The following is a 27,898-nucleotide window of genomic DNA, read 5'->3' as shown; positions in this document are numbered from 1 at the left end:
CTAGGTGGACAGGAGAAAATGTAGAGTCAAACAAGTAGTACTGCCAATCAGACATGGTGAATGAGCTGAGCACAGAACACAGTCGGCTGGTAGCCTAGCGGTTAGAGCGTTGGGTCAGTAACTGAAAGGTCCCTGGTTCGATTACCCAAGCAGACAAGGTGAAAAATCTGTCCATGTGCCCTTGAACAAGGCACTTAACTTTAATTTGCTCCATGAGCACCGCACTACTATGTCTGACCTTATAAAATAACACATTTCACTTCACCTATCCGGTGTATGTGACAATACAACATCTTTACTTATTTTGACATGGATGCGTCTCAAATGGCACCCCATTCCCTATTTAGTGCACTACTTTTGACCAGGACCCATAGGCTCATCGGGTGCCATTTGAGACGCAGCCATGTTGAATGAGAAGAGCACAGACAACACGTTGGTTGAAGTGTACAGAGAAAGACCTACTTATGCTTGACAGTGTTGACGGTTTCGGAGGCAACAGAGACGGTGATGTTCTTTGCTGCTACTTCCAAACCAGTCCACATGGTAGCGAAGCCTTCAGGTAGGATGACAGGAACCACAACAATGACTAGACACTTGGTAGAATAGGGGGCACATCATCCATGTGAACCATCCTTAAGGACAAGACAGACCAATAGGAACGACGGCCATGAGTCCCGTCCTATAGCCTCTGGCCATAAAACAACATTATCTATTCATTTCCCCTGAATCTCCACTGTTCGTTGACAGCCAGCAGGTGATCTACTGCGCACGGCCAACGTTTGTGTTGTTCTGTCTTGTCCTATACAATGAGTAGTCTAGTGACTATAACAACCACAACAGTGACCACGTGTACCTTGAACTCCGCTAGCAGCCACCACCATGGCTCCATCAATGTTGGATCGTCCATCTTTGTCTTTCTTCATGGACTCCGGGACCAACTTGCCTCCATGTTTCTTCACGTGGGGAGCTAGCTCTCTACCCACACACCCTGCCACCATACACACACCGTCCACTACAAACACACCCAGTCATAACACAACACGCACCCCGTCATAACATAATACACACCACCACACACACAGTCCACTACAAACACACCCAGTCATAACACAACACGCACCCCGTCATAACATAATACACACCACCACACACACCGTCCACTACAAACACACCCAGTCATAACACAACACGCACCCAGTCATAACATAATACACACCACCACACACACAGTCCACTACAAACAACACACACACACCATCATAGCACAACACACATCCCATCATAACACAACCAGTCATAACACACACCACTCATAACACAACACACATCCGTCATAACACAACACACACCACCATACAAATCATCAACTACTAACACAACACACCCATCCACAACCAATCAGACAGTCAACTCCTTCCAACACCAGAACCAATCAGACAGTCAACTGCTTCCAACACCAGTACCAATCAGAGAGTCAACTCCTTCCAACACCAGAACCAATCAGACAGTCAACTCCTTCCAACACCAGAACCAATCAGACAGTCAACTCCTTCCAACACCAGAACCAATCAGACACTCAGCTGCTTCTCACCAAGGAACTGGCTGACACGGACAGCGCCCCCGGTGGCCTGTTTGGCTACATGCAATCCCTTGGAGACAGAGGGGCTGACGTGGGCTGGCTTGTCCTCTGGGGTGATGTGCTCCCGCAGTTTGGACGCCCCCTTCTGGATGGCTATGCCAGTGAACTCAGCCCCCTTCACCAGGCCCCAGCTCAGCCACGATGCCCCTGGATGGGAAAAAAACACAGTAGGTGTGAGTGAAACACAGCATACTTTTCCTAACCTTAACCCCTACAGCCTCGGGTTAGGATGCCATTGGTTAAGGTTAGCATTGTTGGGGTTAGGGCCCTGGGTCTGACCTGTGAGGATGCCACTGGCCACTTTCTCGCTCCACTCGGGCAGATTCTTCTCCTCCTCCTCTGCTGCTGCTGGGGCCTCCTCTTCCTCGAGGGGAGCGATGGACACCTTCTGGCTCAGGTTGATGCTGTCTGCTGCCTCATTTGGAGCCTGCAGCAGCAGCAGGACTTGTATTAATATGGTGCTTTGAAACAGCGGTTTTATGACACCTGGTGGTGTACATGTACAGCATTGACAGAGGAACATAGAAGTTTGATTAACTCTGCTTCGTTGTCATGGTCCTCTTACAACAAATACAGGACTGGATAGCCTAGCTGGAGCCTAGCAGACCCTGCCTCATGGTAACTTCAAGTGCCTTATCCTAACTCTCCGAGTCACATCATAATAACCTCCTAGTAGTAACCTCCTGCTACCCTAGGGTGCCTCTTCTCCCTCCATCCCCATCCTGATCACAACGTCTCATTCTTCTCCAAACAAAGAAATGGTCACCAGACATTTCAGATGTCTCCTCGCTTGAGGAAAACAGACAGTGGGGCATTGTTCTAACACCATTATTGCTATTCTCAACAAGACACAACCTCCTAAATGTACATATATTCAATATGTGATCATGAAACGCCTACTTGTTTATTGCATTCCATCCCAGAAGCAGCTGTCCATGTGAGAGGTAGTTTATCAACAACATGCCCTCAGTTAAAACCTGGCTGAATACTGTTGCTCGGAGACAGAACCCCCGTCTGACTCCATTACTGTAGTGACTACTGAGGCCGTGTTGTGTTCTAGCCAGATAAGAGCATTAGCACACATTAATGCTCTTCATCTGCCTGACGTTCTAAATTCCCTAACTGCTGAGGCCAGGCGTATTCAGGGAGCAAGCAGTGCAGTAGAGCCTTTAGTGTATGTATCCCAAATGGCACCCAATATCCTACATCGTGCACTACTTGGGACAAGGTCCCATAGAGCTCTGGTTAAAAGTAGTGTGCTATGTAGGGAATAGGGTGCCATTTGGGAAACATGGAAATTTCTTCCTCGACCCACAGTGTCTGCCCTAGACATTGAGAAGGCCCAAGACCCACAGGCGAAGTAGAGCGCCTTACAGCAGCAAGCAGTCATTTTCACACCAGAATAGAGCAGCATTTACATCATTAGTAACATCATTGACCAATCAAATATTGACCAATCAGACTGAATCGTTATTGAGGCTAGAGAGAGCAGAATAGCTCATGTTAATCTACTACTGCATTAAATCTAGGCTGTCCGAAATGGACCACTATTCCGTATGCTGTCCACTATTTTGACCAGGCTCTGTTCAAAGGTAGGGCACTATGCACAAAATAGGGTTCCATTTCACAATAAATCCCTAATTTGAATCTTACATTCCACTGGGATCATTGGCTGGGAAATAAGAAAACACAGAACAACGCTTGGGAATGACGTCAAACTGTCGCTGTTTCTGAATCTGAATTGCTGATTAAGAATGGATGCAACCCTGTCATTCTTTTCATCCTTTTCATCCAAAGTCCATATAACCTTCCACACAAGGTAACGTGTCATGGTGTGGTGTGACAATGACTCAAATACACCTGAAATCAGCAAAAATGCATCAGGCAGAGAGACAGATTTATAATTATATTACTAATATTCTATTACTATTCCTTGGACCACCAGACACCTTCATATGGGCCAGTCAGAGAGCAGGACCCTACGGGCCATGGTCAAATGTAGTGCACTATATAGGGAATAGAACGCCATTTGAGACACAGCCTCAGCAGCTCACCTGCACCCGGAGGTCTGTCATCTGGGACAGCAGGTCCTGGAACAGCTGTCTGTCTTCTATAGGCAGTTCAGAGGACAGCACAACGCCCACGTAGGACCCCGGGGCGGACGCCATCATGTCGGGGAACATGAACACCCCTGTGTTACACAGCAGGACGGGGGAGTCAGTGGACATCAGCGGGTACAGCCAATCACACACCTGGAATACATCAACAGTATAACCCATCACACACCTGGAACACATCAACAGTACAGCCAATCAAACACCTGGAATACATCAACAGTATAACCCATCACACACCTGGAACACATCAACAGTACAGCCAATCACACACCTGGAATACATCAACAGTATAACCCATCACACACCTGGAACACATCAACAGTATAACCCATCACACACCTGGAACACATCAACAGTACAGCCAATCAAACACCTGGAATACATCAACAGTATAACCCATCACACACCTGGAATACATCAACAGTATAACCCATCACACACCTGGAACACATCAACAGTACAGCCAATCAAACACCTGGAATACATCAACAGTACAGCCAATCACACACCTGGAATACATCAACAGTATAACCCATCAGACACCTGGAACACATCAACAGTACAGCCAATCAAACACCTGGAATACATCAACAGTACAGCCAATCACACACCTGGAATACATCAACAGTACAGCCAATCACCCACCTGGAATACATCAACAGTATAACCCATCACACACCTGGAACACATCAACAGTATAACCCATCACACACCTGGAACACATCAACAGTATAACCCATCACACACCTGGAACACATCAACAGTATAACCCAATCACACACCTGGAATACATCAACAGTACAGCCAATCACACACCTGGAATACATCAACAGTACAGCCAATCACACACCTGGAATACATCAACAGTACAGCCAATCAAACACCTGGAATACATCAACAGTACAGCCAATCACACACCTGGAATACATCAACAGTATAACCCATCACACACCTGGAACACATCAACAGTACAGCCAATCAAACACCTGGAATACATCAACAGTACAGCCAATCACACACCTGGAATACATCAACAGTATAACCCATCACACACCTGGAACACATCAACAGTACAGCCAATCAAATACCTGGAATACATCAACAGTAAAACCCATCACACACCTGGAACACATCAACAGTACAGCCAATCACACGAGACAGTACAGGGAGTTTATACGGAACGACTAACCTAACCCCCCTCCCCAGACCAGGCTTACTGGGATATTCCACAATGACAAGTCGACCCCAACTCCATGATACAGTACTGTTAACTCACTGTGAAGACAAACACATCAAGTGGGCTGTTACTATCTCTGACACTCCCACATAGCCATACAGCTGTTGATTACATTCAGGCCTTGGTGAAACATTAGAGTTGTATTATTTCCATTTCCTTATCTTATCACCAGTCTCAGTACATTTTTACACACTTCAGGTGCATGTGTGCTAAATACTACGGACATAAACGTTCTGCCATGTAATTCTACAGTGCATCAACGGGCCATTCAGTCACATTAGTCCTTTAGTCTGAGTCGGTCCAGTGCTGAGGTGTGGAAAGCATGGGGACAGTATTACTGAGGGGACAACCTTCTCCACTGTCCTACTATCGTGGGGTGCTTGTGTGTGTCTGTGTGATTGTGTTATCTATCTCAGGCTCTGTTCAAAGACTAGTGGTGCTGGTGTAATATTCTGTCCATGTGGCAGGCAGCAGACAGACCTCTGGCTCTATGCTGCTGCTGTCTTGTCATGACACCACAGGGACGGGGAAACCAAAGAGGGAAACCGTCCCCCTATAATCTGGCTCAACTAGGCCTACATTCCTACATACAGGAAAACACAGGGAAGATTCAACACCCTGTCGGTCTCTTTGCTGTAACTAGTTGTGACACAGGTATCTGTAAACCTGACAGAGTGGCCACTAGGGTTTCCCACCATGACAACATAGAGAACTGCCTGGGATTAGGGCCACTGAGTCACTAATCACATGACGTAGGACACAGATCATTAGTTAGCCTATCCCACATATACACGAGCCCAATCCTATTCTAAACACCAACCACACACACACACCTCTGTATGAGAGGGAGTTTATGAGCAGAGGCAGAGCAAATCACTTATGATGAAATCGTGTTAGAGTGCACAACGGATACAGAGAGAGATCAAAGAAACAGATACCAAGAACCCTGTGATTTCATCATACACTGAAATGCTGAGATACAATAAGTGTTGACACTATTGAGGGCACTGTAAATGGCAACACCCACAGTAGACAGTGACTAGAATTCATCACCCCATCCCCCCACATCCCTCTTACCTGCAGGAAGGCTGGGGGCCGGTTGGGCACTCTCTCTGACTGCTGGCTGGTGAACTTGACCATCCGCAGGTACCCTGGGTAGGAGGGAGCACTGACCTGGCCGTCAGGTGTGACAAAGAATATCTGTACCCCGTGAGGCAGGAAGAAGAGTTCCTCTCCATCCTCCCCCAGGCTCCGAGGAGAGGGAGACATGTGGCTGTAGAACTCCTCTCCCACCAGCGACATTTCTCCAGACTCTGTACCGTAGGAGATAGTCAGGTGGCCGTCAGCCGCCTGGGAAGAGTAGGCTGGGGGCAGCTCGCCAGGCACCACAGAGTGTCTAGTGGGAGAAAGAGGCAAGGATGGAAACACACTGCCTCCCACAGCTCCACCTTGGCGGTTAGTCATCAGCAGCTTGGGTGGAGACGGCCGTTCTGGTTTCTCCTTCTCCAGTTTGGGGTAGAGGTTTGAGTTAGAGGCTGTCCCTCGGACTCCATTAGAGGCATCTATAGGTGGTGGGAACTCAGGGTCTGGGCTGGTCTCTAGGACCGCCAATCGAGTGGTGATGTTGTTCAGAGTCTCCTGCATCTTGTGCTGCATCTGGCGGGCTGACTCCCAGGAGCACCCCACACACTCATGCCCCTGTGAGGGCACACTGATGGCCCTGAGGAGGTGCTGGCGTCCCTGTGTGTACTGGGCCAGGGCCTGGGCCTTGTGGCCAGCTTCATCCTCGGTCAGGCCCCTGTTGATGCACTCAAAGGCCTTCTCATAGCCGTCTTTGATCACCTGCAGCCTGGCTCTGTCAAAGGCATCTTGACTGGCTTCCTCCATGCCTGCAAAGAAGACAAGAAAATACATCTCTCTCTGGATAAGAGCGTCTGCTAAATGACTTAAATGTAAATGTACATCCATCTGAGATATCTCTACAAGGATCTGTTCACACCACAAGTAGCAATCTAACTGGCAAAGGTTAAATGCTAAGAATGAATTACCAATAGCTAGCTAAATAGCTCAATTCAAGGAAGCAACAGTTGAGAATCTCAACAACAGCTAACTATTTAGCTAGCATAGCTCTTTACATGAATTATGCATAAAGTCAAAGGCAAGCAATATCATTACTGTAACTAGCTAGCTAGGTTTGCAACGAGAGTAACTTATTAGTTATCAGGTAATAACTTCTAAATCCCCTGCTTGAATAGCAAGCAAGCCAATTAGTTAGCTAGTTGTGTGTACCCTTGGGGTGTCGGTAGCTAGCTAGCTATCATGAAAACAAAAAAACTTGAAACATTTTGTCAATCAAAAGCTATCTAATCTGATAAATCATTACCCGCTAACGTTAGACGACAAGCTCCTGTCAAGTGAATGTGATCAAAGTCTGACGTCTGTCTTTTTAGCAGTCTGAACTAGATTTCAAGCTTTTCTAGCAAAGGGAAGGTTCTGTGTCATGCGCCTCCAACAACCATGTTAGGCTAATCAACAAAAGAAAATGTAGCGAGAACGAGATCCCCGACACTCAAAGAGTTGAACTGGTGGAATTCTGGAACAGTTTTGTAATCTTCTGTGTTTACACGTCTTTTCTACGGCGAAGTATAAGAGACAAACAGTTCAAAGTCATAAAGTAAATCACGATAAGACTGATGAGAGCCAGAGGAGGGCGCTGTTGTTCTTCCCTGACAGAAGGGCCACAGTTTTCCACTTTGCCCCAGCCCTGACAAAGTGAGAGCAAAGAGAATCTGATGGGGGCATAGCTGCGGGAAGGAGTGCCCTCTGCTCATACAGGAGTAATAAAGGCCTAATAAACTAATTTAGGGAGTTTATTTTATTCTACATTTGACATTAAACATGTATTCTTTAATTGTTATTTATCATGGGATGCTGCAGCACCCTCAGCGCCCTTCCTTCCAGCGGCTATGAATTCATTATTGAGTCAAGTGTTAGTTTTACACTTAAGACATGACTCCACAATGTTAGAATTTTGTCTCTTGTATGATACATTCTATACATTAGTTTATACTGGATTAAGCATACATTTTTGTTAACTGTAATTTAGGTTCCAACACTCCATCTTGTGCCAATCTCAGTTCTTGGTTTCAATAGTTTATTTGTTCTAAGAGATTGTTCTAAGAGATTGTCAATTGGATAGGTTTTGTATATCTTACCTATCTTATCTATCATATGAGTATCCTTTTCTGTCTCAAATAGGATTCTCTCAACATTTCTCTGATATCCAAAAGATTTCAGGTTGAAATTTGGTGATATAAAACTTTCAAATTGTATGTATTTGAAAATGTCTACAATGGTCAGTCCAAAATGGCTTTTTAATTCTGTCATGCAAGTAATTGTATTTCCTATTACCAAGTAATTTACAATTTCTATGCCTTTAGTATACTATGTGGGCCAATTAACTGTTGAACTCTGACAGTTACTTTACATTAGTGGCAGGGCTCTAGACCCCCCCCCCAGTGCTAAGTAAGACAACTGAGATGGTAGTTTATAATTCAAAGTAAGCTATTTCATATAACATATTCAGGGAATGCATGATTTATATTTTGATGTGCAACCTGTCAAAATAAGATCCAGAATTATCATAATTATTATCTTTGTGCATGTTGGCCTAGGCTATAAACTATTGTTCACCATGGGCCTGATTCCAACCCAAGTTAAGCCCGCATAAATGGAACATAATTCCCTTTTGATGCACTTTTCTCTCTATGCATATTCTGACCTTGAATTTAAGCATGAGAATAGCATTTTGGGTTGAGATCGAGTAAATGAAGGTGTGGCTGAGGTGTGTCCACAGATATGCTGTATTCTGACCTTTACTTAATTCCCTCAGAATTCCACCACCTTTACGCGTAAGGAAACCACGAATAAGGTCTAACGAACATAGCGGTTCCAAGTACTTAGTTTTTTCCGTTAGAAATAACACCATTCTCTATTTACTGTCATGTATAACTTGATAAGAGCTGGGTAAATGAGTCATTTGTTTGGATAAGAGAATTGTAAATATAAATGACAGCCATATGGCAGCAAACTGAAACATATCGACATATTTCCCACAGTAAAGTTTATGAAATGCTGTGCCATTCTGCGAAATGTAAACTGTACAGACTTTTAACTTACAGGGATGGTCACTCTTGAATGTCTTAATTCTAGGATACCTAACTTTCTGCTTCCTATTTCTATCATGTTAAATATTAGCCACGATCAGTATCGACCATCAGTAGGCCTAATAACAACACATATTGATCCAACTGCCAATGTACTGTTAGTTCCCTTCAATTGGTTTAGCCTACATTATCATTCCATTTAATTACATACTTTTATTGACCTTAGTTTGCTTCCTCTGTAAACGCAGTCACAGCCATGTGGTTGTTGCTGAAGATTATTAGCAACAATTGATAATATGAAAAATAAAAAAGACATGTAGGCTAATTAAATCGTTACGGAGCAGAGCGCAGACCAAGCCAAACAGTTTGAACCCGACGGATGGCGCAATTACTTGGCTGTGTCATCACACAATTCCATGGTTAGTGCAGGCAAAAGACGAGGGTATAGCCCAGACACGGCGTCAAGTGGTTAAGGGGGCAGTTTGGGGGTTCATGCATTGGAATTATATTGAATTATACTTATATAATCACGCCATACCACAATAAACATACAGTTCAAATCCAGAGACTCCGAGATCATTGAGTGCTTTTGAAATATGTAGCCTCTGTATCTGCACAATGGACAGCTAGGCTGTTCTGGTATTCAATATAGGCTACAAGATATATAGGGCAATTCACCTATTACAAACAGCCTAAGTGAATGCAGCCTTACACACAGCTGTCTTACCAAATTAACGCAAACTGAAAGCAGAAAGTAGTAGCGTAGTTATCCATGCATGGAAACAAACATACTGAATAGCAGTTTGGCTTAGAATCCCGACACAGCTGCGAAAGCTAACGAATGCAAACAGATCAAAACAGCGGTACCAAGGAGTGAGATGCAGCCATACACAGCTGTCTTGCCAAATAAATAGGCCAATACAGGCCCGCTTCAAACATGGAAAATCATTCCACTCGCTCATGAGTTCAGCAACACGTTGTGATATGGCACAATACCCTTCTGTGAATCAAATTCAACCCACATAATCAATTAAGCAATGCCATCCTACCATAAACACGTTTCCAACACGTACAGTTCCATTTACAGCAACGAAAACCAATAGGCTACCAAGAAAACTATAATAGAAAGTAGCCTATCTACAATGCCTTCTGAAAGTATTCAGACCTGTTGACATACCCTTTACTCAGTACTTTGTTGAAGCACGTTTGGCAGGGATTACAGCCTCAAGTCTTCTTGGGTATGACACTACAAGCTTGGCACACATGTATTTGGGGAGTTTCTCCCATTCTTCTCTGCAGATCCTCTCCAGCTCTGTCAGTTTGGATGGGGAGTGTCGCAGCACAGCTATTTTCAGGTCTCTCCAGAGATGTTCAATCGGGTTCAAATCCGGACTCTGTCTGGGCCACTCAAGGACATTCAGAGACTTGTCCCGAGGCCATTCCTGCGTTGTCTTGGCTGTGTGCTTAGGGTCATTGTCCTGTTGGAAGGTGAACCATTCCCCCAGTCTGAGGTCCTGAGCACTCTGGAGCAGGTTTTCATCTCGCTGTACTTTACTCTGTTTACCTTTCCCTCGATCCTGACTAGTATCCTAGTCCCTGCTGCCACCACCATGCTTCACCGTAGGGATGGTGCCAGGTTTCTTCTACACGTGACGCTTGGCATTCAGGCCAAAGAGTTCAATCTTGTTTTCACCAGACCAGAGAATCTTGTTTCTCATGGTCTGAGAGTCTTTAGGTGCCCTTTGGCAAACTCCAAGCGGGCTGTCATGGGTCTTTTACTGAGGAGTTGCCTCCGTCTGGCCACTACCATAAAGGCCTGATTGGGGGAGTGCTGCAGAGATGGTTGTCCTTCTGGAAGGTTCTCTCATCTCCACAGAGGAACTCTGGAGCTCTGTCAGAGTGACCATCGGGTTGTTGGTCACCTCCCTGACCAAGGCCCTTCTCCCCCGATTGCTCAGTTTGGCCGGGTGGCCAGCTCTAGGAAGAGTCTTGGTGGTTCCAAACTTCTTCCATTTAAGAATGATGGAGGCCACTGTGTTCATGGGGACCTTCAATGCTGCGGAAATGTTTTGGTACCCTTCCCCAGATATTTGCTTCGACACAATCCTGTCTCTGAGCTCTGCGGACAATTCCTTCGTCCTCATGGCTTGGTTTTTGATCTGACATGCACTGTCAACTGTGGGACCTAATGTGGGACAGGTTTGTGCCTTTCCAAATCATGTCCAATCAATTTGGACTCTAATCACGTTGTAAAAACATCTCAAGGATAATCAATGGAAACAGGATGCACCTGAGCAGAATTTCAAGTCTCATAGCAAAGGGTCTGAATACTTAAGTAAATAAGGTATTTAAGTTTTTTATTTATAATACATTTGCAAAAATGCCTAAAAAGCTGTTTTCGTTTTGCCATTATGGGGTATTATGTGTAGATTGCTGAGTAAAACAAAATCAATTTTAGAAAAAGCCTGTAACATAACAAAATGTGGAAAAAGTCAAGGGGTCTGAATACTTTCTGAAGGCATTGTATAAAGACGAGAGGGCCTGAGAGTAGGTGGCAGTGTAGAGAGGGGCCTGAGGGACGAGAGGCCTGAGTGATGAGGTCTGCAGATGGAGGACACTGAGTGACCCCCCCCCCCCTCTCTCTCCCTCAGGCCACACGGAAGAGCAACAGCTCTCATCAGACACAGTAAAAACATGCAGCTACAGTGCATAAAGAGAGGATGGAAAAAAACCATTTATTTCATGCAAGCCTGTGTAAGTGCAGTGTCCTGTAGACGTTTTGCGAATGATTCAGTGAAGGTAACACAGTGAAAGACATTGGGGGGGGAAATGAAAGAATAAAGCAAGCAAGGGGCTCTTGAGTGGCGCAGTAGTCGAAGGCACTGCATATCATTGCTAGAGGCGTCACTACAGACCCTGGTTCGATTCCAGGCTGTATCACAATCGGCCATGAATGGGAGTCCCGTAGGGTAGCGCACAATTGGCCCAGCGTCGTCGGGGTTAGGGTTTGGCCGGGGTAGGCCGTCATTATAAATAATAATTTGTTCTTAACTGACTTGCCTAGTTAAATAAAGGTTCAAGAAAACAATTAAAAAAGGAAGTATGGAAAGATCACAGAGCTTGGAAACACAAAAAAAAGGAAGGATCTGAAAGGGTTCTTGCTATCTGGGCTCCTACCTCCCATTGAAGTTGACAGGTTGGGAGATCCCAAGAAACCGAGTTTGCACTACCCGAGTTTGAGACACCCCGGAAGGGACATCAAAGCATTTTAATTGGTTAACAGCATTTGCCTTGATGTGCGCCGCCAAACCAGATACTTTATTTAGCTTGCTAAATTCATAGCATGGCTTGATTGATTTATATAGTTTGGTCAAGCGTACACGTGACACATTAGTTACATTAACTTACCGCTAGCTTAGCTTGCTAGCTTGGTGTTGTCAACTTTTCAATGGTGCTTCTTTCAGTTTCAACTTTAGCGTTGTCATTTTGAGCGAGGGTAAACAAGATTAGAAACGAAACCGTGGTTCGATCTGCTAAGACAGCAGAGTCAGAGATGGCTATCGCCCACGTCGCTACAGAGTATGTGTTCAGTGATTTCCTCCTGAAGGAGCCGGGTCAGGGAAGGTACCCCGCCGTGCGCACTGAACTAGCCGTGGACAAGATGGTGACGTGCGTAGCGGTGGGACTCCCTCTCCTCCTCATCTCTCTAGCCTTCGCCCAGGAGGTCTCTGTGGGTGAGTAGGTCACAGGTGTGTGTGTGTGTGGGGTGGGGGGGGGTTACGTGTTTGCGATGAATTAATTATTAAATCACAAATTATATAATTTAGTGATTATTATCTCTGTGTGTTTGTGTTTCTGTCTGTCTTTCAGGTGTTCAGATCAGCTGTTTCCCTCCAGCCAACTTTTCCAGGCGCCAGGCCATATACGTGGACTCCTACTGCTGGGCAGCCTTACACACTCGAACTCTACAGTTATGGCAACACAAGGTAACCTACACTTGCAGACTATCTGTAGGGCTACACAAGGGCAAACACAGAACTAATACTTAACAGTTCTCCTCTTGCTCTCTTCTCTTTCCTCTCGCCCTTTGTCCACACTCCTCTCTCCCTTTCCCAACCCTCCTCCATCTCCCTTTCCCAGTTCTTCCCCTATATCCTGCTGTTGGTAGCAGTCATTATGTATAGTCCAGCAGTTTTCTGGGGTTTCTCTGCCTCGCCTCTGCTTCAGTCAGACCTCAGCTTCATCATAGAAGAGCTCGACCGCTGCTACAACCATGCTGTCACTCTGGCTAAACGCATGGCCACTGCTGGGGAACACACAGACAGGTAGGCTGACTGGGTTGGATTCATTAGGCATCAAACAGACTGAAAGGCTGGAATGGAATTAATAGAACGTCATCAAATCAAGTGTTATGGCACATGTGCTGAATACAACAATGCAACCTTACTGTGAAATGCTTACTTACAAGCCCTTAACCAACAATGCAGTTCAAGAATTAGAGTTAAGAAAATATTTACTAAATAAAAAAGTAACACATAACAATAACGAGTCTATATACAGGGGGTACCGGTACCAAGTCAATGTCTGGGGGTACAAGTTAATCGAGGTAATTTGTTTATGTAGGTAGGGGTAAAATTAGCTCCCAAGTGGCGCAGCGCTCTAAGGTACTGCATCTCAGTCCAAGAGCCGTCACTACAGTCCCTGGTTCGAATCCAGGCTGAATCACATCCGGCACTGATTGGGAGTCCCATAGGGTGGCGCACAATTGGCCCAGCGTCATCTGGGTTTGGCCAGGGTAGGCTGTCATTGTAAAAACAATTTATTTATTTTTTCTTAACTGACTTGCCTAGTTAAATAAAAAATCAAATAAAGTGACCATGCATAGATGATAAACAGTGGGTGGTGGGGTGGTGTGTGTTAATGTAAATAGTCTGGGTGGCCATTTTGATGAATTATTCAGCAGTCTTATGGCTTGGGGTTAAAAGCGGTTAAGGACCCTTTTGGACCTAGACTTGGCACTCCGGTACCGCTTGCCGTGCGGTAGCAGAGAGAACAGTCTATGACTTGGGTGACTGCGGTCTTTGACAATTTTTTGGGGCCTTCCTCTGACACCGCCTAATATATAGGTCCTGGATGGCAGGAAGCTTGGCCCCAGTGATGTACTGGGCCGTACGCACTGCCCTATGTAGCGCCTTACGGTCGGATGCTGAGAAATTGCCCTACCAGGTGGTGATGCAACTGGTCAGGATGCTCTCGGGTGCAGCTGTAGAACTTTTTGAGGATCTGGGGACCCATGCCAAATTTTTCAGTCTCCTGAGGGGGAATGGGTATTGTCGTGCCCTCTTCACAACTGTCTTGGTGTGTTTGGACCATAATAGTTTCTGGGTGATGTGGACACCAAGGAACTGTCTTGCTCACGTTGAGCGAGAAGTTGTTGTCCTGCCACCACACGGCCAGGTCTCTGACCACCTCCCTATAGGCTGTCTTATCGTTATCGGTGATCAGGCCTACCACTGTTGTCGTCAGCAAACTCAATTATGTTGTTGGAGTTGTGCTTGGCTACACAGTCGTGGGTGAACAGGGAGTACAGGAGAGGACTAAGCACACACCCCTGAGGATCAGCGTGGCAAATGTGTTGTTGCCTATCCTTACCACCTGGAGGCAGCCCGTCAGGAAGTCCAGGAATCAGTTGCAGAGGGAGGTATTTAGTCCAAGGGTCCTTAGCTTAGTGATTAACTTTGTGGGCACTCTGGTGTTGAACGCTGAGCTGTAGTCAATAAACAGACTTCTCACATAGGTGTTCCTTTTGTCCAGTTGGGAAAGGGTAGTGTGGCTTGAGATTGCTTCATTTGTGGATCTGTTGGGGCGGTATGCAAATTGGAGTGTGTCTAGGGTTTCCGGGAAGGCAGTGTTGATGTGAGCGATGACCAGCCTTTCAAAGCACTTCATGCCTACCAACGTGAGTGCTACGGGGCGGTAGTCATTTAGGCAGGTTACCTTCGCTTTCCTGGGCATAGGGACTATGGTGGTCTGCTTGAAACATGTAGGTATTACAGACTCGGTCAGGGACAGGTTGAAAATGTAGGTGAAGACACTTGCCAGTTGGTCTGTGCATGCTCTAAGTTCACGTCCTGGTAATCTGTCTGTGAATGTTGACCTGTTTAAAGGTCTTGCTCACATCGGCTACGGAGAGCGTGATCACACAGTTGTCTGGAACAGCTGTTGCTCTTATGCATGCTTCAGTGTTGCTTGCCTCGAAGTGAGCATAACATGCATTTAGCTCGTCTGGTAGGCACACGTTACTGGGCAGCTCAGGGCTAGTTTTCCCTTTGTAGTCCGTAACAGTTTGCAAGCCCTGCCACATCCGAGGAACGTCAGAGCCGGTGTAATACACATGGAGACCGTTTGAAGTTGATACTGTTCCATTAATTCCATTCCAGACATTACTATGGGCCTGACCTCCATCACTGCTAACCCACCTTCTCACTCTCTCTCCCTCTCTACAGTGGTGCGTCCGACCCTACTGAGGGGTGTTTCATGTACCCGGTGGTGGAGCAGTATCTGCTGACCAAGAGGAGGAGTGTTGTGTTGTTGTGGCGCTACCTGCTGTGTCGAGGCCTCAACCTGCTCACCTTGCTTTTGGCCTGTGTCTACCTGGGCTACTACCTCTGCCTCGCATCCCTCACTGACCAGGTAACTAACCCTGACCCACTGACACCTCGATCCCCGACCAATTACAGTGCAAGCTGGTCGCCGTGGGCGTTTTCACTTTACTAAGGTTTTTATGCCACCTTTTTAGCAAGTAATTGTTGTTCCCTTTTTAAATGAAGTTGACTGGATTGTGATTTCAGCTTTGTTAACCTGCTGGTGTATGCCATGCTGGTTCCCGTGGTGATATACTCCACTCTGCGCCCTTTCTTCCAATCACACACCCATTTCCTGGAGTCCTACCAATCACTGCCTACCACCGGTGTTCTGCCGCTACCCCAGGGGCAATGGGATGACCTGACACTCTACTTCCTTTTCCTGGAAGAAAACCTCAGCGAGCTCAAGGTGTGTGTGTGTGTGTGTGTGTGTGTGTGTGTGTGTGTGTGTGTGTGTGTGTGTGTGTGTGTGTGTGTGTGTGTGTGATTTAAGTTTTTATTATCACATGCACAAGTACAGTGAATCTTGCTTGCACTTCCGTAACAATGCTGTAATGAGTATCAGTAGTACGATAGAGAATAGTCAAGTAGAACAAAAACGTAAGAAGAACGTAAGTAAGCTATATACATTCAGTTGCAGGGTCAGTGCCAATACCACATTATAATGTGGTGGGGGTAGATATGTATAGGGTTAATGTGATTAGGCATCAGGACATGCAGTACCAGTCAAAAGTTTGGACAACTTATTCCAGGGTTTTTTCTTTATTTTTACTATTTTCTACATTGTAGAATAGAAGTCAAGACATCAGAACTATGAAATAACACATGGAATCATGTAGCAACCAAAAAATATAGTTTACATTTGAAATTCTTCAAAGTAGCCACCTTTTGCCTTGATGACAGCTTTGCACACTCTTGGCATTCTCTCAACCAGCTTCATGAAGTAGTCACCTGGAATGCATTTCAATTAACAGGTGTGCCTTGTTAAAAGTTTATTTGGGGAATTTCTTTCCTTAATGCGTTTGAGCCAATCAGCCAACCACCCTTCATCACTGTCAAATGCTCCCTAAAACACTTCAGCAAGCAGGCCTTTCTAACCGACCTGGACCGGGTATCCTGGAAGGATATTTACCTCATCCCATCAGTAGAGGATGCCTGGTTACTCTTCAGAAGTGCTTTCCTCTCCATCTTAAATAGAAATGTAGAACTAAGAACAGATATAGCCCTTGGTTCACCCCAGACTTGACTGCCCTCGACCAGCACAAAAACATCCCGTGGCGTTTTGCATTCGCATCGAATAGCCCCCGCGATATGCAACTCTTCAGGGAAGTCAGGAACCAATATACTCTGTCAGTTAGGAAAGCTAAGGCTAGCTTTTTCAAGCAGAAATTTACATCCTGTAGCACTAATTCCAAAAGGTTTTGGGACACTGTAAAGTTCATGGAGAATAAGAGCACCTCCTCCCAGCTTCCCACTGCACCGAGGATAGGAAACACTGTCACCACCGATAAATCTACGATAAACGATAATTTCAAGAAGCGTTTTTCCATGGCTGGCCATGCTTTCCACCTGGTTAACCCTACCCCGGTCAACACCTCAGCACCCCCTGCAGCAACTTGCCCAAACCTCCCCCACTTCTCTACCCAAATTCAAACAGCTAATGTTCTGAAAGAGCTGCAAAATCTGGATCCCTACAAATCAGCTGGGCTAGACAATCTGGACCCTCTTTCTAAAATTATCCCCAGAAATTGTTACAACCCCTATTACTAGCCTATTCAACCTCTCTTTCGTATCATCTGAGATTCCCAAAGATTGGAAAGCTGCCGCAGTCAACCCCCTCTCCTTAGACCCAAACTGTTATAGACCTATATCCATACTGCCCTGCCTTTCTAAAATCTTCGAAAGCCAAGTAAATAGACTATGCAATCTGGTTTCTGAGCTGGTCATGGGTGCACCCCAGCCATGCTCAAGGTCCTAAACGATATCATAACCGCCATCGATGAAAGACAGTACTGTGCAGCTTTCTTCATTGACCTGGCCAAGGCTTTCGATTCTGTCAATCATCGCATTCTTATCGGCAGACTCAATAGCCATGGCTTCTCAAATGACTGCCTCGCCTGGTTCACCAACTACTTCTCAGATAGAGTTCAGTGTGTCAAATCGGAGGGCCTGTTGTCCGGACCTCTGGCGGTCTCTATGGGGGTGCCACAGGGCTCAATTCTCGTGCGGACTCTTTTCTCTGTATATATCATTGATGTTGCTCTCGCTGCTGGTGATTCTCTGATCCACCTCTACGCAGACGACACCATTCTGTATACATCTGGCCCTTCTTTGGACACTGTGCTAACAAATCTCCAAACGAGCTTCAACGCCATACAACACCGTGGCCCCCAACTGCTTTTAAATGCCAGTAAAACTAAGTGCATGCCCTTCAACCGATTGCCACCCGCCTGACTAGCATCACTACTCTGGACGGTTCTGACTTAGAATATGTGGACAACTACAAATACCTAGGTGTCTGGTTAGACTGTAAACTCTTCTTCCAGACTCACATTAAGAATCTCCAATCCAATCTTAAATCTGGAATTGGCTTCCTATTTCGCAACAAAGCCTCCTTCACTCATGCCACCAAACATACCTTCATAAAACTGACTATCCTACCGATCCTTGACTTCGGCCATGTCATTTACAAAATAGCCCCCAACACTCTACTCAGACTACATCCAGTTTGCTATTACAGCGCCGTCCGTTTTATCACCAAAGCCACATATACTACTCGCCACAGCGACCTCTATGCTCTAGTTGGCTGGCCCTCACTACATATCCGTCGCCAAACCCACTGGCGCCAGGTCATCTATAAATCTTTGCTAGGTAAAACCCTGCCTTATCTCAGCTCACTTGTCACCATAGCAACACCCACCCGTAGCACGCACTCCAGCAGATATATTGCACTGGTCATCCCCAAAGCCAACACTTCCTTTGGCCACCTTTCCTCACAGTTCTCTGCTGTCAATGACTGGAATGAATTGCAAAATTCTCTGAAGCTGGAGTCTTATATCTCCCTCTCTAACTTTAAGCATCAGCTGTCAGAGCAGCTTACCGAAGGCTGTGTACAGGTACAGTCTGTAAATAGCACACACAACTACCCCATCCCCATATTATTAATTACCTTCTCGCTCTTTTGCACCCCAGTATCTCTACTTGCACATCATCTGCACATATATCACTCCAGTATTAATGCTAAGGTGTAATTATTTTTTGCCTCTATGGCCTGTTTATTGCCTACCTCCCTACTCTTCTATATTTGCACACACTGTATGTAGATCATTATATTTTTCTTTTCCTTTGTGTTATTGACTATGTTTGTTTGCAACTCTGTTGTTTTTGTCACACTGCTATGCTTTATCTTGGTCAGGTCGCAGTTGTAAATGAGAAATTGTTCTCAACTGGCCTACCTGGTTAAATAAAGGTGTAATATATATTTTTTAAATTAATAAAAATAAGCAAAGATAAACAATAGTCCATCATTACTTTAACACACGAAGGTCCGTCAATCTGGAACATTTCAAGAACTTTGAAAGTTTGAAAGTGCAGTCGCAAAAACCACCAAGTGCTATGATGACACTGGCTCTCAGGAGGAACGCCACAGGAAAGGAAGACCCAGAGTTACAGGATCTGTAATTGCTGCAGAGGGTAAGTTCATTAGAGTTAACTGCAGCCCAGATAAATGATTCAGAGGTCAAGTAACAGACACATCTCAACGTCAACTGTTCAGAGGAGACTGCGTGAATTGGACCTTCGTGGTCGAATTGCTGCAAATAACCCACTACTAAAGGACACCATAAGAAGGAAGTGACTTGCTTGGGCCAAGAAACACGAGCAATGGACATTATACTGGTGGAATTCTGTCCTTTGGTCTTATGAGTCCAAATTTGAGGATTTTGGTTCTAACCACTGTCTTTGTGAGACGCAGAGTAGGTGAACGGATGATCTCTGCATGTGTGGTTCCCACTGTGAAGCATGGAGGAAGAGGTGTGTTGGTGCTTTGCTGGTGACACTGTCAGTGATTTATTTAGAATTCAAGGCACACTTAACCAGCATGGCTACCACATCATTCTGCAGCAATACGCCATCCCATCTGGATTGCGCTTAGTGGGATTTTCATTTGTTTTTCAACAGGACAATGACCAAACACACCTCCAGGCTGTGTAAGGGCTATTTGACCAAGAAAGAGAGTGATGGAGCGCTGCATCAGATGACCTGGTCTCCACAATCATCCAATCTCAACCCAATTGAGATGGTTTGAGATGAGTTGGACCACAGAGTGAAGGAAAAGCAGCCAACAAGTGGAACTCCTTCAAGACTGGAAAAGTATTCCAGGTGAAGCTGGTTGAGAGAATGCCAAGAGTATGCAAAGCTGTCAAGGCAAAGAATCTAAAATATGAAGTATATTTTGATTTGTTTAACACTTTCTTTTGGTTACTACATGATTATTTCATAGTTTTGACATCTTCACTATTATTCTAGAAAATAGTAAAAATAAAGACCCTTGAATGGGTAGGTGTACAAACTGTTGACTGGTATTGTACATGTTAAACAGAGTAGCAGCAGTGCATATGATTGTATGTGAGTGCCTGTGTGTAGAGTCCATATGAATGTGTGTGCGGGCAAATTAAGTCTGAGTGTGTAGTGTGCAAAAATTGCCTGGGTATGGAAGATGTTCAGGAGCCTGTTGATGTCAGACTTTTTGCTCCGGTACCGGTTGCTGTGTGGAAGCAGAAAGAACAGTCTATGGCTTGGGTGGCTGGAGTCAAAAAATGTCCGGACCTTCCTTTCACACCGCCTGATAGAGAGGTCCTGGATGGCAGGGAGCTTGGCCCCAGTGCAGTTGCCATACTAAGCAGTGATGCAGCCAGTCAAGATGCTCCCAATGGTGCAGCTGTGTTAACATTTTGAGGATTTGAGGGCCCTGCCAAATCTTTTCAACCTCCTGAAGGGGAAGAGGCAATGTCATTCCTTCCTCACAACATTTGGATGTGTGTGTGTTTATATAACTGTATAGCTCTGTGTTGTAGGTGTTGGAGTTGCTAAGAAGGAGGGGGGTATGTGAGGGCGAGGACTTTGATGCCATGGGACTGCTTCAGATGCAGTGTCTGGTGAAGACTGATGTCACAGACGGAAAGAGGAGCAACACGGCTACCTCCAATGCTAGTGACAATGCCTCCAATGTTAATGCTGGCCTTAATGCTAAAGCTAATGACAACCCTATTGCTAAAGCTAACCATATTGCTAATGCTAACCCTGCCACTGGGGAGGCCAGCAGCAAGGCCCAAGTCCCTAGTCCAGCAGCAAGGCCAAAGTCCCCAGTCCAGCTTCTCCAGACCCAGGCTGATGCCAGACCAGTGCCACTGAGATGACAGGTGAGTCTGAATCAAATTACATTTTAATGGTCACATACACATGGTTAGCAGATGTTAAGTGTAGCAGAGTGTAGCAAAATGCTTGTGCTTCTAGTTCCGACCGTTCAGTAAAATCTAACAAGTAATCTAACAATTTCACAACTACCGTATACACAAGTGTAAATATATGGATGAGTGATGGCAGAACAGCATAGGTAAGAGGCAGTAGATGGTGTAGAGTATATGAGATGAGTAATGTAGGGTATGTAAACATTATATAAAGTGCCATTGTTTAAGTGACTAGTGATATATTTGTTACATCCAATTATTAAAGTGGTTAGAGATTGAGTCTGTATGTTGGCAGCAGCCATTCAATGTTCGTGATGGCTGTTTAACAGTCTGATGGCCTTGAGATAGAAGCTGTTTTTCAGTCTCTCGGTCCCAGCTTTGATGCACCTGTACTTACCTCGCCTTCTGGATGATAGCGGGGTGAACAGGCAGTGTCTCGGATGGTTGTTGCTGATCTTTTTGGCCTTCCTGTGACATCGGGTGGTGTAGGTGTCCTGGAGGGCAGGTAGTTTGCCCCCCTGTGATGCGTCGTGCAGACTTCACTACCCTCTGGGGAGCCTTACGGTAGTGGGCGGGGCAGCTGCCAGGCGGTGATACAGCCCGACAGGATGCTCTCGATTGTGCATCTGTAAAAGTTTGTCAGTGTTTTAGGTGACAAGCCACATTTCTTCAGCCTCCTGAGGTTGAAGAGGCGCTGCTGCGCCTTCTTCACCATGCTGTGCCTTCTTCACCATGCTGTCTGTGTGGGTGGACCATTTGTTTGTCCGTGATGTGTACGCCGAGGAACTTAACTTTCCATCTTCTCCACTGCTGTCCCGTCGATGTGGATAGGGGGGTGCTCCCTATGCTGTTTCCTGAAGTCCACGATCATCTGTTTTGTTGAAGTTGATTGTGAGGTTATTTTCCTGACACCACACTCTGAGGGCCCTCACCTCCTCCCTGTAGGCCGTCTCGTCAAGCCTACCACTGTAGTGTCGTCTGCAAACTTGATGATCAAGTTGGAGGTGTGCATGGCCACGCAGTCATGGGTGAACAGGGAGTACAGGCGAGGGCTGAGAACGCACCCTTGTGGGGCCGCAGTGTTGAGGATCAGCGGGATGTTGTTTCCTACCCTCACCACCTGGGGGCGGCCCATCAAAGTCCAGGACCCAGTTGCACAGGGCGGTGTCAAGACCCAGGGTCTCGAGCTTAATGACGAGATTGGAGGGTACTATGGTGATAAATGCTGAGCTGTAATCGATGAATAACATTTTTACATATTTCTCTTGTCCAGATGGGTTAGGGCAGTGTGATTGCGATTGTGTCGTCTGTGGACCTATTGGGGCGGTAAGCAAATTGGAGTGGGTCTAGGGTGTCAGGTAGGGTGGAGGTGATATTATATTTGACTTGTCTCAAAGCACTTCATGATGATGGAAGTGAGTGCTATGGGTCGATAGTCGTTTAGCTCAGTTACCTTAGCTTTCTTGGGAGCAGGAACAATGGTGGCCCTCAGCATGTGGGAACAGCAGACTGCGATAGGGATTGAGTGAATATGTCCATAAACACACCAGCCAGCTGGTCTGCGCATGCTCTTAGGACACGGCTAGGGATTGTAATCCGTGATTGTAATCCGTGATTGACTGTAGACCCTGTCACATACTTCTCGTGTCTGAGCCGTTGAATTGCGACTCTACTTTGTCTCTATACTGACGCTTAGCTTGTTTGATTGTCTTGTGAAGGGAATAGCTACACTGTTTGTATTCAGTCATGTTTTCAGTCACCTTGCCATGATTAAAAGCAGTGGTTCGCGTTTTCAGTTTTGCACGAATGCTGCCATCAATCCACGGTTTCTGGTCGGAAGGTTTTATTAGTTCCCGTGGGTACAACATCACCGATGCACTTGTTAATAAACTCACTCACCGAATCAGAGTATACATCAATGTTGTTGTCTGAGGCTATCTGGAACACATCCCAGTCCGCGTGATCAGATTGGTTGGACCACTGTTGTACAGACCTGAGCACGGGCGTTTCCTGTTTTAGTTTCTGTCTATAGGCTGGGAGCAACACAATGGAGTCATGGTCAGATTTGCCGAAAGGAGGGTGAATGAGGGCTTTGTGTGCATCGCGGAAATTACAGTAGCAATGATCCAGAATTTTGCCAGCCCGGGTCGCGAATTCAATATGCTGATAAAATTTAGGGAGCCTTGTTTTCAGATTAGCCTTGTTAAAATCCCCAGCTACAATAAATACAGCCTCAGGATATGTGGTTTACAGAGTCCAATGAAGTTATTTCAGGGCCGTCGATGTGTCGGATTGGGGCGCGATATACACGACTGTGATTATAATCGAAGAGAATTTTCTTGGTAGATAATGCGGTCGGCATTTGATTGTAAGGAATTATAGGTCAGGGAAAGAAAGGACAGGGAGGAGAGGAAGGAAGGGGAGAGGAAGCTAATTGGAATTATAATGAAATTACAAACTATTCTACAAATAAAACAAATATCGGATTTGAAATTTGTAATGTTCTATTTGACCCCCAGAATTTTCTGCTCTCTTGCCAGGCAACAGTGGAATGGAAGGCGGAGTGACGAGGGGGCGGTCCGACAGCGAATGAGCTGATCGTTGCCATGAAGGAACAGCCCCAGTGGGTTGAGGGACACTAGGAACCAGAGCGGTTCAAGACCCAGACACTCAACAAGCCATTATCTAAACAACTCAGACTAAGATATTAGAAGAGATGTCTTGATGTCAATGGGACACTTAACTAACGCCAGTGGTACTAGCCAACAATGCCATGAAGTCGATTTGATGTGATCGGGGATTTCAATTGGACACGCAGTTTCTGGGTATTTTCCTATATGTAAAGCCATACTGCCCAAGGTGTATTTGTGTGTGGTGGTGGCGGCATACTGTATGCAGAAGGGTCTAACTATGGTACCACTGAGCATTTCCTACACAGGACAACTTGATACAGCTGTTGATAACAAAAAAAAGCCAGAATATTATCAATGTATTATGTAATTACATGAAGAAATAAGGGGAGATCGTAGCTATATTCAATACAATTCACAAGTTGATATAAAACCTACAGTTGAAGTCAAAGTTTACATACACTTAGGTTGGAATCGTTTTCAACTTTAAATGATTCTGATGGGCTATTTGACATCATTTGAGTCAATTGGAGGTGTACCTGTGGATGCATTTCATGGCCCACCTTCAAACGCAGTGCCTCTTTGCTTGACATCATGGTATATCAAAAGATATCAACCAAAAAATTGTAGTCCTCCACAAGTCTGGTTCATGCTTGGGAGCAATTTACAAACACCTGAAGGTACCACGTTCATCTGTACAAACAATAGCACGAAAGTATAAACACCATGGGACCACACGGCTGTCATACTGCTCAGGAAGGAGACATGTTCTGTCTCCTATAGATGAACGTACTTTGGTGCGAAAGGTGCAAATCAATCCCAGAACAACTGCAAAGGACCTTGTGAAGATGCTGGAGGAAACGGGTACAAAAGTATTGATATCCACAGTAAAACGAGTCCTGTATCGACATAACCTGAAAGGCCACTCATGAAGGAAAAAGCCACTGCTCCAAAACCGCCATAAAAAAGCTATGGTTTGCAACTGCACATGGGGACAAAGATTGTACTTTTTTGGAGAGATGTCCTCTGGTCTGATGAAACAAAAATAGAACTGTTTGGCCATAATGACCATCGTTATGTTTGGAGGAAAAAGGGGGAGGCTTGCAAGCCAAAGAACACCATCCCAACCATGAAGCACGTGGGTGGAAGCATCATGTTGTGGGGGTGCTTTTCTGCAGGAGGGACTAGAGCACTTCACAAAATAGATAGCATCATAAGGAAGGACAATTATGTAGATATATTTGAAGTAACATCTCAAGACATCAGTCAGGTAGTTGAAGCTTGGTTGCAAATGGACAATGACCCCAAACATACTTCCAAAGTTGTGGCAAAATGGCTTAAGGACAATAAAGTCAAGGTATTGGAGTGGCCATCACAAAGCCCTGACCTCAATCCTATAGAAAATGTGTGGGCAAAACTGAAAAAGCGTGTGTGAGCAAGGAGGCCTACAGACCTGAGTTACACTAGCTGTCAGGAGGAATGAGCCAAAATTCACCCAATTTATTGTGGGAAGCTTGTGGAAGGCAACCCGACACGTTTGACCCAAGTTAAACAATTTAAAGGCAATGCTACCAAATACTAATTGAGTGTATGTAAACTTCTGACTCACTGGGAATGTGATGAAAATAAATTAAAGCTGAAATAAATCATTCTCTCTACTATTATTCTGACATTTCACATTCTTAAAATAAAGTGGTGATCCTAACTGACCTAAGGCGGGGACTTTTTACTAGGATTAAATGTCAGGAATTGTGAAAAACTGAGTTTAAATGTATTTGGCTAAGGTGTATGTAAACTTCCAACTTCAACTGTCTGTTTAACCCTTTATCATGGTTGGTGTCTTGAGGATTTGTCCAAAATCATGCAACATAAAATATAACTTTTTTATCCTTGCAATTTTGGCAGTGTAAATTGTCTTTGTGATATATTGGCATTAATCTGTTAAATTAGACATTGAATCTTGTAGGAATCCTGGATCTAACCATTTTACAATTTTTTTTCTTTTCTATAGAGATCTCAGAAATGCAATAACTTGTAACATTGTGTGTGGATCTCGTTATGTTATGGGGTGAAAATGGTTTATGGGCACACAAATCCAAAATTATGTATGTAATTGCAAGATCGGGTGCTTCTAACCGAAAGTCACCTTGCCTTTTATATTTAAAATGTACATTGATACTGTCATTAATGTGGTTCTTCAATAATTATGCATAATATTTGTTGGATGTGCATTTGGTGTCCAGCTGATCAGTTACGCCGTGATATTTTCAAATATCATCTGAAGAAGGAAGGAATTTAATGAATGACAGTCAAATGACAAACAGCTGTTGTGATAGCGCATGCGATGCAACAACTGCCCAAGTGCTGGAAAAAAGGTGTTTGGGAGGAATGTCAAGAATGCATTTAGAACATTATTTACTCTGGTGATATCCCAAGCGAGTTGATGTTGATCATTTGTTGTCTGTCAAAACCCATTGCTATTCCTATTCATTCTGGATATAATGACAAATTACATAACCTAGTGGCAGTGTAATATGATCTGGTAATGAAATGACATACATTGTTTTCCGTATTACACCTGCAATTTTAAGCAATATAAGGGGCTTGAAGTAGTCCACATTCTCATTATAAAAATAGATGGTGAGATTAATGCTACCCCTATTTTGTGATTTATTATGTGTCCCTGCATCAGGCTACAGCCTACAGAAAAATCACCATGCATGCATCCAATTTATTTAGTCGTGCAATGTCTACATTATCAATTTAGTTTATGTAATAATATTTTGAATATTAATGCATTGGCAAGGCCTAAAAAAATGCATTATTCTCAGTGGCAATGGCCTACTTTTTGCATTTTGGAGGGAGGGGTTCTACAATGAACATAAATATGAACGCAACATGTGAAGTGTTGGTCCCATGTTCCATGAGCTGATATAAAAGATCATGGATGTTCCATACGCACAAAAAGCTTATTTCTCACAAATTTGTTTACCTCCCTTTTAGTGAGCATTTCTCCTTCGCCAAGATAATCCATCGACCTGACAGGTGTGGCAAATCCAGAAGCTGATTAAACAGCATGATCATTACACAGGTGCACGTTGTGCTGGGGACAAAAGGCTACTATAAAATGTGAAGTTTTGTCAAACAACACAATGCCACAGATGCTTTGAGAGAGTGTGCAATTGGCACGCTGACTGCAAGAATGTCCAGCAGAGCTGTTGCCAGGGAATTTAATGTTAATTTCTCTCCCATAAGCCACCTCCAACATTGTTTTAGAGAATTTGGCAGTACGTTTAACGGGCCTCACAACCGCAGACCACGTGTAACCATGCCAGCCCAAGACCTCCACATCCGGCTTCTTCAGAGGAGTTTACCTGTCTAATAAAGCCCTTTTGTGGGGAAAAACTCTGATTGGCTGGGCCTGACCCATGGCTGCACCCCAGCCCAATCATGTGAAGTCCATAGATTAGGGCCTAATCAATTTCAATTGACTAATTTCCTTATTAGAACTGTAACACAGTAAAATCTTTGAAATTGTTGTCTTTATATATATATATATATTTTACATTTTAAGCCCTATATGTACAATTGGAGGTCCTTGAAAATTACAATTAATCGCTTGAAGTCCCTGAAAGTCCTTGAATTTGACTTGACAATGTCTTTATGAACCATGCTTAAAGGATTATAGTCCAATGTTGTTGTATAGGTGGAGTTATGGGCCAATTTGCATATATTCACTTTTATTACTCTAAATACACGTGGAATTGCTTGAAAATCATTTTTATTTTAGTTTCAAACCATTTTGATATCTTGATCCAAATGTCACACATTGGCCCCATTATTTATATAAAGACCCAGAACTGTTATTTTTACATGTGGCGTATGCGGTGTGGAGAAGTCCTTTTTAGTCTAGAAATAGGCTTTCTGGGCCCAGAAGCCATATTGTGATGCATATGTTAATGTGGATAAACAAAATTAAATATTTGTTCTTATCAAA

At 44.7% G+C, this 27,898-nt stretch overlaps 1 protein-coding gene and 1 pseudogene across 5 annotated transcripts in view; one reads left to right on the top strand and one right to left on the bottom strand.

Moving 5' to 3' along the window:
* LOC118397364 (spartin-like) overlaps positions 1-12,717 on the bottom strand; it is a 15,752-nt gene extending 3,035 nt beyond the window's left edge. Inside the window, exons 1-7 of one of the 5 annotated variants that reach the window (XM_035792022.2) lie at positions 12,568-12,717; positions 6,071-6,882; positions 3,694-3,891; positions 1,919-2,066; positions 1,592-1,786; positions 854-1,012; positions 463-553 (exon numbers count right to left, since the gene is read on the bottom strand). In XM_035792022.2, the coding sequence (XP_035647915.1) occupies positions 463-553; positions 854-1,012; positions 1,592-1,786; positions 1,919-2,066; positions 3,694-3,891; positions 6,071-6,880 (1,601 nt within the window). In that variant the 5' untranslated portion in view covers positions 6,881-6,882; positions 12,568-12,717. Of the gene's footprint in view, positions 1-462; positions 554-853; positions 1,013-1,591; positions 1,787-1,918; positions 2,067-3,693; positions 3,892-6,070; positions 6,883-7,376; positions 7,633-9,886; positions 9,997-10,208; positions 10,329-12,567 lie in introns of those variants that run through there. The other 4 variants (XM_035792023.2, XM_035792024.2, XM_035792025.2 and 1 more) reach the window with 4 other exon arrangements.
* LOC118397365 (pannexin-1-like) lies at positions 12,708-27,898 on the top strand (annotated as a pseudogene).

Source organism: Oncorhynchus keta, chromosome 18 (genome assembly GCF_023373465.1).
Source record: "Oncorhynchus keta strain PuntledgeMale-10-30-2019 chromosome 18, Oket_V2, whole genome shotgun sequence".
In the NCBI taxonomy this organism is placed as follows: Eukaryota; Metazoa; Chordata; class Actinopteri; order Salmoniformes; family Salmonidae; genus Oncorhynchus; species Oncorhynchus keta.
The sequence above is the reverse complement of the archived record's forward strand: the minus strand, read 5'-3'. Positions and strand labels throughout refer to the sequence as shown.